General features: G+C 32.8%; 2 protein-coding genes across 2 annotated transcripts; one reads left to right on the plus strand and one right to left on the minus strand.

Moving 5' to 3' along the window:
* The first annotated feature begins 725 nt into the window (after positions 1-725).
* LOC111388801 lies at positions 726-5,040 on the plus strand. The gene is made up of 4 exons (XM_023013614.1): positions 726-922; positions 1,285-1,922; positions 4,474-4,567; positions 4,648-5,040. Exons 2-4 carry the CDS (start codon positions 1,754-1,756, stop codon positions 4,694-4,696), a joined length of 312 nt encoding a protein of 103 aa, XP_022869382.1. The 5' UTR covers positions 726-922; positions 1,285-1,753; the 3' UTR covers positions 4,697-5,040.
* A 4,345-nt stretch (positions 5,041-9,385) lies between these two features.
* Positions 9,386-11,311, minus strand: LOC111388808 (DUF724 domain-containing protein 6-like). The gene is made up of 2 exons (XM_023013620.1): positions 10,672-11,311; positions 9,386-9,737 (listed from the first exon to the last, which is right to left on the minus strand). The coding sequence occupies exon 1, from the start codon at positions 11,159-11,161 to the stop codon at positions 10,685-10,687; it is 477 nt and encodes a 158-aa protein (XP_022869388.1). The 5' UTR covers positions 11,162-11,311; the 3' UTR covers positions 9,386-9,737; positions 10,672-10,684.
* Positions 11,312-12,506: the final 1,195 nt, after the last annotated feature.

The raw sequence follows: 12,506 nt of genomic DNA on the forward strand, positions 1-12,506 counted from the left end.
ATGTACGAGTGACATATTCCTTATTTTTATGGAATAGAGGGGGGATATTCATTTGGAAAAAGACTAGTAAATCATTAATCTGACTCGTGGAAGAATCAAGGAACCTAAGGAACAATTATAAGTCAGTGTGGGCAATATTATTATTGGTAACTTAACTTTCAGAAAAAATATCAATTGGATCACTAAACTTCCATTAAAACTTAATTGGACCACTAAACTTTAATCTATTTCATATAGATAACTAAATTTCAATTCAATCTCAAATTCCATCATTTTGTAATTACTTAGTGAAATCATACCGAATTTGATCTTCAGTGTCACACATGGTAAAATGAGAGCTATGTAAATGACTTCAAATTAAAATGTTAAGATTCATATTTTCACTTTTATGACTTGATATAGTGTTAGGCTGACATGCCAAATAATTATCGTGTGAGATTTTTTGTGAATGATTGTCAATTAAGTGTTTTTCATCAATTTAAGAGAAAATAATTTTGAAATGAAGTTAAAGTTCAATTATTGATTTGAATTAAATTGCACTCCTGCTACTCAACGAGGGACAAATTTAAAAATTCCCAATTGAGATTTTATAGAAAGTTTAGTGACTGCAGGTAAAATTTACACGAACGTGAGGAAACACATAGTACAAACCGGACTTGTCCGGCCATTATCGGACTACCCGACAAATACCTCTTTTCTTACGTCTTAACTTAATGCAACTTGTGCGCAGAAAAATACAACGCCGAGAATTAGGATGGCTGGATAATTTTTTTCCTTCAGTAAATTACCAAAAAGAAAAGGAGAAAAGGAAGGAAGGAAAAAAAAAGAAAAAAGGAAAAAAAAAAGGCCTCTTTCCCATCTCTTCTCGGCGATGATCTCTCTGTCATCAAATTTGGGGATTCTTCAAGTCTTTTTCGCAATGGTACGCCCAATTGCTCCTTAATTGTTTTCTAACTTGCTCCTTTTTTATTATGTGTTTTGATTTTGTTGTTGTTGGTTTTGTGGATTTATTTTCCTTTTATCTTTTGAGACATTTGCATTTGTGGGATGTTCGTATTTTGAGCTGCATTATTGTTTGCATAAGACCTTCAAGTTGGTTTTTTTCGAATAACTGACTTGGGGATTCATTCTTCTTCAAAGTTAATTAATTATAATTTTTTTTTCCTTGGATTGTAAATTTTAGTTTGGTTGTTGAATACATTGTGATTTCTGGTGAATGAAATTCTTCTGAGTTCAAAATCGAAACAATTGAAATGTTGAATATCTTATTGGATGACAATGCAGGCCAAGGGTTTGAGTTACGTATTGTATCTCTGTTGATGAAGTCGAAGCTGCAAGTACCTGAAATTTGGGGAAGTTCAAAAATTAGACCAAGATATTTCATGGGAAATGGAATATAATAATTCAAAAGAAAAAGAAGTGGTTGTTGATATCGACAGTGTTAGTGCAAGTGGTGGAGCTGATACGAGAACTGGTCCCAATTTGGGAAGAAATTGTTGAACAAGCTTACTAGTGGAGTATTGGGCTTAAACAGATCACCTAAGGTAGCAGCAATCCTCGAGGGTTGGGTAAGGATTCTCATGAAGCTGTAGAATTGTTGATAGACAAGGGACCAGGTGATCGACAGATTCACGAGCTTTTACCTCTTATAGAGAAGAAACATGAGAAAGAGAGATGGAAAACTGGAAAGTCTAAGAAGGCGGCTGCCAAGCCTCCAAGACCTCCTAAAGGTCCGTCCTTGGATGCTGCTGATATGAAGTTGGTTAGAGAGATTTCTGAGCATGCCACTAAGAAGCGTGAGAGGATTGATCCAATGAAAGCGTTGAAGATGAAAGCAGCCAAAAAATCATCACCATCGTCCACCACTACCATATCCGCTATGATCATCACAATCCTCTTTTTCCTAGTGATGATCTTCCAAGGTATTAACATTGAGGTCTTTCTTCTTGCTATTTTTCTTGGCATTTATTGTGCATATGGTGTTACATTCTAATTATGCTGTTGATGCCTGAAAACATTCTCCACTAGGGTAATTAATCAGCTATGTGGAGTTTCATCAAGTCCTTTCTAGAATAACGTACATTTTGGATTGGTTTTGTCTGGAGCTCTTTGATTTTATTTCATTTTTTTCACATTTATTTATTATCCTGCCAATGAAAAGTTATAGCTTCTGCAAGTTATGGGTTATAGGTCCATTGAGGCCTTAAGGAATTGTGAGTCGTTAACTTATAATTATGATTCCTTTCAAGTAATGACTAGCTTATACATGCCTTTTTATTTTGTACTTGTTTTTACAATTTTGGGCTAAGAAGCATGTATACGAATACGTAATCAAATACGATACAATACAGGTACTACGATGTGATTTTTTATTTATTTTATTTATTTATTTATTTTGGGAACTAGGATACATGAATACTTGTTATAAAATTCAATATAATTTTATTAATATAAAAAAATTTAAACATAGAAGCATAATAACAAAAATAAAATGCTAAAGTATTTTTATAATCTTAATCCTTAATTGTCCCAATGTCATTTTCTTCAACACCATCAACATTAGCTTCTTCATTATTATTAAAAATAATACTCTCTAATTCTAGTTCATCTAATGATAAATTAGCAACCTCAAGCAATTCAACGTCTTCAACAGTATCAAATGAGTTTTCGACATTGTCCCACATTTTTTTATTTTCCTTTTGAATAAAAATCTAATTTTCTTGATAAAAGACATAGATTGCTATGAATAAAATCCAATTCTTCAGCTCGTTGTGGAGTTATTTTCTTCCTTCTCGTAGTGCATAAGTACATACTCCAATTCAACAGAAGATGAAGAAGGTAGCACAAGAAGTTTCAAAGCAATGCTTTGAAGAAAATATGCATGTAAACCATGATGTAGCCACTCGATCTTCGAATCCATATCATCCAATTAGTGATAGAATTAAACTCACCATTAACACTCTTCTTCATGTATCCTAATGTATCATATGCATATCGACAATTGTAAAAAAAAAATATGTATCCGATACTGGCGATACATATCGAAAAATTATAAAAATATATAAAATAAATAAAAAACATGTATCCGGATCATATCAGAGGTCATTGAAAGTTTGGATATGTATCGGATATGAGTGCATAATGAGTTTACAAGTATTCGTACCTAAATTTTGGATTGTAGTTCAATCAAAAATTGTTGAATTATTTGATTTGGATGTGAGGAGAATGTTGGTCGATGTACTAGTTCACACGAATGCCTAAAAAGAGGCGGACAAATTTAGCTTTGTTATAAAGGAGAAAACGAAGAGGATGCATCACATAAAACGAGAGTAGTTTATAGAAAATGGATATTTTGTATGGGTCATTAAACACTAATTTTTGACAAATTTAATGTAGTAGAAGTGAAGATTTTAAGATGGGCTTGTGGTTTTCTTGTAATGAATAAATTTTTTAATACGGATATACTCCAACACCATGTAAGCTATGCATAACTTAGGGGATCGAGGCATGTCTTGTATAGACTAAAAAGCTTCCTTGGTTCACATGAACGATGTGATCACTGTTGAACATGCTAGGGGAGGTTGGTATGCAAAAGTTTCATTGGACTGCAGTTATCTGTGGGTAAAATATTATTTTTGTAGCTTAGCCCCTGTTTGACAACCATTAAAATAATTATTTTTATTTTTATTTTTTATCAAGCTCATTTCTAATTACTCATTTCACAATAAAATATTTAGTACGGAAACCCAAAAATTTTTCTGCTTCTAAACCACACATTCTCCAAAAACTCATTTTCGCAAAAATATCTTTTAAATGGTTGTCAAACAGAGGCTTAGTTTGTTGTGGGGTCGTGGTCGTGTAAAAAAAAAATGACATCTTTAGATATTTGGTGTTTCATCCCTAAGTTTTACGAGGGTGCCAGTCCTTCTATAAATATATAAACTTCTCGAGTTCTCGTGATTCTTTTCCTGCAAATTGCCCCCAAAATACTGTTTTAACAGTGCTATTAAATTCTGAGGAGCATAAACGCTCAAACTTGTTTGCATTTCTTGACATTGATATCATAATCTGTCTGCTAAACATGGTTACTTACTGGATAGTATATGTTGTTAGACATGGCATGATCGATACTTTTATACTGCACATGTTGAAGGATATACTTCACTTGGAATTTTGCATAACTTGTTACACGTAGTTCTGCCAGATCTTCATATATTCTTAATCTCAATTTGTAATTTTATTCCATTAGTATGTGACTTAGCTTTTGTATTTATAAGCAAATGTAAATAATTGTTCCCAGGTTTCTAATGTATTCAAGTAGAGTCCTTGACCTCGTATTAAATTTGTGCTTCTGTGTTCCTGATGGAATATAGATGGTGCTATATCTTGAAGTTTCTTTGAAAACTTGGTCTTTCAGATGATTCAAGCAATGAAATCCCCCTAGCTTAAGGTGTTAATTTACTTGTTTTATAGGACTCGGTTCCAAAAAGAGTTTAATAGAGACATCGCTGGGGGCTCCCGAGCAAGCAATAGAGACAGAAGGCTTGATTTCTGTTGAGTTCTACAAGTGCGTCTGTCTTTCACTCTTCTTAGAACATTTTATTTGCATTTTTTGCTTTTCTAAATAATTTGGATTCATGGATGCAGATCTAGGGAACAAGTCCCTCTCCAGGATGATAGGATAACACATCTATAACGTTGCTGACAATCAGAGACTATTTGTTGCTGATAAATATGTTGAAATTGCAACACTTGGATTCCTTTGTACAATGATTTGTAATTAGAATGTGAACCAACAGGAATTTTTAGTGAAAATGGGATTTTCGAGAGAAATTGTGGATTCAAAACAACAATAGAAACATTTGAGTCTTCGATTTGGATTTAGTCTTAGATTTTGTATTTCAAATCTTGTATATCTGGAGAAGTATGTATTTACCTAAAATACATGCAATAGAATCTTTGTGAACTTCGGATGATCTTTAGATCTTGGACCATATGGTGGTTGATTTGGTAGTAAATACAAATTATGGACTTTCATTATGTATAGGTACAATGAATGTAAATTATGTAATCTATGTTAATGCCGTCGTTATTACCCGAATCTGAATGGCTTTCACCTGTTATTCCGTGAGTTATAATAATCTGATACAAATAATATCAAAAGCAAGAATGAACACCTAATTTGGGGTAATTCAATAATGCTACACTTAGCACCAGTTTGGGCTCTATTAAAATCAAAATACGCTTTTCTTTTTTTCTTTTAAGAATATATTTTTCAATAAAATAATATTACATTGAATTTCAAAACTTTTTTTTAATCACATGTTCTAAAAAAAAAAATTAAAAAAATTAAAAAAAAAATCACATTTTCAAAACAATTTTATCAAATTTTGATTTTAATGGAGCCCAAACGAGGGCTTAATGTCATTGTAGGATTTCACCAAACTAGAGAGATAATTACAATGTATTTTCGGTTAATTGGTACTAGGGTTACACAAAAAAAATCGCAAATCGAATCGAAATCGTTGAGGTGAAACCCTTGGTTCGGGTCCACGTGATTTCTTTTCCCTCAAATCGAACAAAATCGTTTCAAAATGGTTTGGTTTAAATTTTGATTTTCAAAAATCGCACAAAATCGAACCGAACCGTTTTTAAGCTTTTTTAATTAAAAAATAAATTTTATTAACTTAGAAATTTTACAGTTTTCACTTTTTTTTTAAAAAAAATATCAATTTAGCAATACAAATTATAAACAGCTTATTGAAATAATCAAAGAAAGTAAATTATGTTCATTATTATTGGCCTATGATTTAATGGACTCACAACACATGTCCTCACCCGATGTCTAAAATAAACTAAAATTATTCCAGAATAATATGAAATGAAAAAAAAACATATATTTTTAACAATCCAAATCATAATTCAACAAAACTACATTAACAAATCACGTCCAAAATTTCAGAAATCCTAACATAAACTCTCATTTCAACATTTGACGCTTGTCTGCTACTGCTAAAAGAATCGCCAATAGCTTTTATCGGTTAATGTACTAATCTCTACCTGAATCGCCTCTTTTTCTCTTCTCTTTCGATAAGTCTTAGACTTTTATTCAAGTCATTTTTCCATTTTTTTTTCTTTTATTTGTTTTTTTTTTTTTTGGAACTTATTATACACTTGTGAGTTCTGGTTTGGATAGAAAAATGATTGTTTGTATGTCTAGATGATTAATGAAATTATTTGTGATTTGGAAAAAACGAAAGGCAGCGTATTGTTGTGTGAAAATGTTAAATTTCTTAACTAGTACTACTATCTTCTACTTTCATAATGTAGTATGAAATTTGTCAATTTCCAATAAGCTGAAACTCTATCAATCTTTGTACATCTAAACATATCGCGTTCAATCCTTATTTAATATCTCACTAGCAAAACGAAATGAGTTTTAACCAAACTATAATAACAAAATGTAATTCTACATTTACAAACTGCTATATGACAATATGAATGTCAAACAAGAAAAGGTAAATAAAAATGAAGAAAAGTGTATTTATTTTATTAGAGGGTGTTTGATAGTCATTTTTATGTAAAAATGCATTTTAAAATAGTAAATTGATGTGAAATGTGTGGTTGAAAATTAAAGAAAAGTTTTTGATTTACGTGTAATATTATTTTAATAAAAAATGTGTGGTTGAAAAGAAGAGAGAAAAATGTATTTTGAAAAAAATGGCTACCAAACGGGGCCTTAATATCTTTCCGAAACAAACTTTAAAAATAATTTATTCATGGGTTTCATGGTAAATATGAATATAATTTAACATTTAACGTTATTGGTTCTCGTTTAAACTTATATTTAACTTATGTTAAATATATTACTATAATGTTAAAAGGTAAATCACAACCGTAAATTATGGTTTGGTTTGTTTTGGTTCGAAAAATAAAATTGTTTGGCTTGATTTGAAAAAATTTCAAACCGCATAAAATGGTTTGAGTTGAAAATATAGCCCAAACCGTCCAAATCGAATTGCATTCACCCCTAATTGGTACAAAACATTCCTATCGATTGTTTAATCATTCCTCTTGTTTAACTTTTGACATTTGAATCCTCAAATCGATCATTCTTTGTGCAAATCATCAATGCCATCTCATTCCATCAATTCGCTAGAGCAAATGATCGCCTATAGTCTCCTAGTGTAATTAGCCTAAGGTAATTTCTTCAAGACACTAATTGATCATCATTTCTTGAAAATTCAAGGTTTGACATAATACAATAAAATTTAAGATTCACAACTCAACATAAATATGAGTTCTAGGTGAAATAATAAATTTGTATTAGCGAATTAACTCGTCATATCTTGAATTTACTTTAAAGATCTCCATTTTTTCATTTCACTCTAAATTTTCGATCTACAAAAAATAAAAATAAAAATAGAGTGCAATTAGAAGTTCTCAATAAAAAATTATACATGCTTGAAATTAGACAAACGAGCAAACTAAAGATTTACAAACAAACTCAATATTTGCCCAACATACTCGACTTTTGCATCTAAAACTTGAGATTCATCCAAAAAATTTGAGGTTTACCAAACAAATTTGAAGTTTTCATAACAAACTCGTCGAAACAAATTCAAGACATCATCAATACTCGAGATTATTGTGGAATTGCAAATCTCGAATTTTACTTCAACATATCAAACCTCAAATTTCGATGAAAAGTTCATTAACTAGTCTTTTGACTAAATTACCATTGGACAAATCACAATAGTGAATTGCACACAGCTATTTAACAAAGAAAATAGAGGGAATGAGATGACATGGGCAAATTATATAAATAATAGTCAATCTAAAGGTCACGATGTAAAAAGTGAAACAATATGAACGATTTGCACAATGAGGACAAACGATAGAAATATTTTGTGTCAATTACCCATATTTTTGGAGCACTTATTTTAATATCCTTTATATTTATGAAGAAATATTAGGGTAAGGGTGACAAATGGCCTAGTTGGCTAGCCACCAAAGTTGACTCGACTTGTTCGATGAGTCGGGCTCTATCCATCGGTCAACAAGCTGAGCATGGGCCAACTTGTTGACCAAGGGATAAAGCCCTACTCGACCCATAGGCCCTATTAGTGTAGGGCCAAGCCAAGGTGGCAAATGAATCCTACTATATTTATTTATTTATTTTTTAGAGAAAATCAAATTTATAAAAAATAATTAAGGAAGAACTTAATGCATGAAATATGGTTTATATTAATTAGATACTAAAAATAAAATACGACATAAAAAGCTCGCAAGAAGGCCTATGAAGCCGAGGACCCTAGGCTCAACTCGATTCACCAAGCTAAAAATCAAGCTTGGCCCGATCTATGCTCATTTAAATATGGGCCTAAGACGCGAATAGGTCGAGCTCTCATGAGAGTCAAGTTGATCACCAGCCTGAGTCCAATGGTAGTGGTACCACTATATCAGAACTACCTAAAACAAGTACAACATTCCAAAGTATCCCTATATCATTTAAAAAATATCATTTAAAAGATATCGGTTGAAGATAAAAGTGTATTGCATAAATAAATTCCACACACTCAAGCAACAAATATACAGTAGGCCTTTAAACTGAATAATTCTTCCAATTAAATGCTTTAATGCTACATTACCAGAGACTATCTGACCGATCTTGCTGGCGAACCTACCATTTGATAAATAGGGAACATTTAGTGCGTGTTTTATTCTCTTCTTTAATAGTTTTATTTCTTTCAATACTCCCGTGTCAAACATGCCAAGTATTAGTTAAAAAGGCGAGCAATTTGACCTTGTGTTGACTTCAGAAAACTTCAGTTCCTCTAACAATCTGATCAACTCTTTCCTATGATAATAAATCGATACATAATGTTGATTTGTGTCTCGATCATTAAGCCCATGTTTGGTGGCCTTTATTTAAAAAATACCTATGTTTTGAAAAATATTTTTTGGAGAAAGTGGGATTAAAAAGTAAGGAAAAATTTCAGACTTACATATAGAATATTTTATTTTTTGAACGTGTGATTGAAAATAAATATGAAATATAAAATAAAGTAAAAAAAAATAAAGGTAGTCAAACAAGGGTTTAATATGAGATCTTAGCCAATGAAAAGCCAGAAACTGGAAAATGCAGAATTTATGTTTATTTTGAAGTTGTAGAACAGGCAATTGGCTGGTGGGTTTGGATCTAGATGGTTTGTCAGTGGTTCAAATAAAAGATGATTTGATAGAAGTATTTAATATACTGTCAAAATTGGGTTGTGCCAAACCATCCAACCCATTGGGCATTGGGATCGACTAACCAATTATGTCCTTAACTGCCAGATCTTTCGATGAAGCTAAAAACAGCATAGTCTTGTAGGATACTATATAAACACGGTAGAGAATGGGAGAGTGCTTAATACCATATGACAACGTAACTGGTTTCATCAGAATTCATGGTTACAAACAATCTTGATCACGAGTCGTCCAGAAATAATCACATTGATCTATCGCATAAAAGACGAAAATCCTTAGCAGAAACTAAAAAACTTGTAAAATAAAGCATAAAAATCTATGTTAATTCTTTGCATTGCTTATGAAGTGACGATCATTCAACAACATATCAATACCTCACCGAAAAACTAGTCATCGCAAAATTAAGATGAATCCCAAAGCTAAGCTGGATGGAGCGAACAGTAAAAAGTCTCGTGTATCCCTGGTGCTTTATGTAAGAAGAATACCTGAAAAAGCATGAACCATTAGAGGATGGAATTTGCATGAACTACTAAAATGAGCTACTCAGTTTATGCAAACTCAAAGTGGTTTCTCCACCCATAAGAAGAATCTTCAGTGGGGCCCAATGACAAGGCGCCACCTTGGCAATGGCCCACACACCTCGAGTGTATGGTGAGCCACCCGTTGAGGTGGCGCATCCTGGTAGGACAGTGCAATCGCCTTACTGAAGATTCCCTCCCACCCAAGATGTATTCCCTTGACTTGAGAGGTCAAGAACTACAATCACTTTCACATTATTGAGGCGACCGTTACGTGGTGCGACTGACTTACTGAAGATTCTCTCCCACCCACAGTATATGTGTTAGATCCCTTTCCTTGAGAGGTTAGGAACTACGATCACTTTCACATTATTGAGGCACATATATTCAACAATAAAATGAGTGTACGTGCTAAAATGATGCTAAAATGTACATTTCGTGTCTCTACTTTGAATTTTCATCCACAACAAAACTCCGTTTCTCAAGTCCCAAGTTAGGTCCCCATAGCATTGCTAGGATTTCTTATTTATAGCCCCTCAGCACATTTTGCAAAATGATTGACCAACATCCACTATTAGAACTAGAATTGAAGTTCTAAAATATCACATAAGTATAAACCCTTAATGAAAACAGAATAATGTCACCATTAGTCCACGGGTAGAGGGTTTTTAACAACAGGCTTTTCAACAAATGAAAACAAATACAGATTCAAAGTTATTTCTGGTCTTCATTATACCTTTTGTCTCCTCTTTTGAGTCTTACCGACCAACCAAAGGGAGATAATAGGATCAAGTTTAAGACGTCAAACTTTTAACTCCTTGTGCAATTCGTCGAACTAACAAGTCTATAAGCTTAAAGCTTTATGGATTGAGTTTTCCTAAAATAAATTTGGCAATGGTACCTGAGGCTATATTTCACTTCTTGTGTTCTTCTTGTTGTGAATCGTCAATTACATCTTCCAACGGCGGAACCCACTTGCCATACACCCATTCACGATGAAGGCGGAGTTGGGACTCGTCGAACTCAATCTGCTCGCGGGAACTTCGGAAGAAGACAGAATAGCGGCCACCGTCAAGAACAGCAATGACAATGCCCTCCCACCAGCCGTCATTGTGGAAGGCGTCAACATCCTCGCTGACATCAAACCGCCGCCAAGCCTCGCGTGGGGGGATCGGACGGACCAGAATGGGGTCCACCGCCTCCCTTAGCGGCTTGGTGGAGTTATCGCCGGAGGTGAGAGTATGGAACTCCAAGTAAATCTTTTGGGTCTTCTTGGAATTGGAGCGGATGATGGTCGCTGTATACCAGGAGCCCCGGAAACCGTCGTCCTCCAAGCTCACTTCCACTTGTGCTCCCTTCTTGAACGGATCGTCTTCACCATTGCCAGCCATTTTCAATAATATAGAGGAAAAATATAGGGAGTAGAAAGAGAGTGGATATAGATTTTGTTTGATTTTGGTTTTGAATTTTGGGGGACTGTTTTAGACAGACGCCGGAGGCGTAGACCCGCGTTTGGGGATTCAGGTGGCTTCTATTTATTTATTTATTATTATTTTTAGCTTCCAGATTAATGTACGCATAATTAATCCAATGATGTTACGTATACAGTTCATTTTAAACTCTTATCATATCATGTCACATAATTTACACAATTGATTTTGAAGGCGCATATAGCATCATGGTACTGATTCCCTCGACATGGGGGAAATGTCATTGAAGATGTAAACCAAAGTATACATTTAGTATAATTCTTATTAATCACAACAAAATAATTAAAGGAATTTTTTGGGGGACATTTTAAAATGGGTAGTTATATTTACGGTACACTTTTTTATAATCACACCTTATTTTCATTACATTAAATATCATTAACCTTTATAGCACTTGTATGATTAACTTTTTTCATCATCACATTCCTAATTTAAACATTAAAAAAAAAATCTATTGTACTTAATTTGGTTTTCATTCAAAAATATTGTTAATGTGTCTTAAAATGAGGGTTCAATATTTAAAAATGAGTCTTTTTATCGTGTTTTTGTATTATAATTTGATTTGCTTATTTAAAAATACAATGGACAAATGAGAATGCAATGATAAAAAGTTTTAAGATATAAATGTTATGAATTTTTCATGCAATTAAAATATAATCTAATTATTAAAAAAAAATGTAGTATAAATATATTTAGCCTTTTAAAATATGTCTCCGCTAAAACCTTTTACAAATATAGCATGCAAATATTTTATTTTTCTTCAAAAACCAACCAAATAACTTATAATTGAAGTAAATAGCTGTGAAGAGCCAAAGAAGTAAAGTACGGAGTACAAACTAAACAACTAATCTAATTCTCGACTGACTGTTTCTAAACGTAAGTTCAAGGGCCATTCTATAACTCACTTTTCGAAGCATGGAAATAGTATCAACCTTCTAGGCAAAACTAAAATTTGATTGTAGAGTGAGACTTTGAACCAGACAAATAGAATCACACTCAGTAATGATCGCTAAAATCTCTCAAGTGCAAGATATCGTATCCAAGCAATAGAGTGCTAGTAATGTATTGTTCTCACAAGTACTTTATACAGTTTCAATTATTACTAACTCTAATCAAATAACACAATGTGAACGATTTTGATTCTAACTAATCAACGTATAACTATCTAAATACTAAGCTAATGAATTACAAAGAAGCTTTTATGAACTTGATTAACAGCAAGCACTTGGAAATTGAATCCTCATAT

Source organism: Olea europaea, unplaced genomic scaffold (genome assembly GCF_002742605.1).
Source record: "Olea europaea var. sylvestris unplaced genomic scaffold, O_europaea_v1 scaffold529, whole genome shotgun sequence".
Classification (NCBI taxonomy): domain Eukaryota; kingdom Viridiplantae; phylum Streptophyta; class Magnoliopsida; order Lamiales; family Oleaceae; genus Olea; species Olea europaea.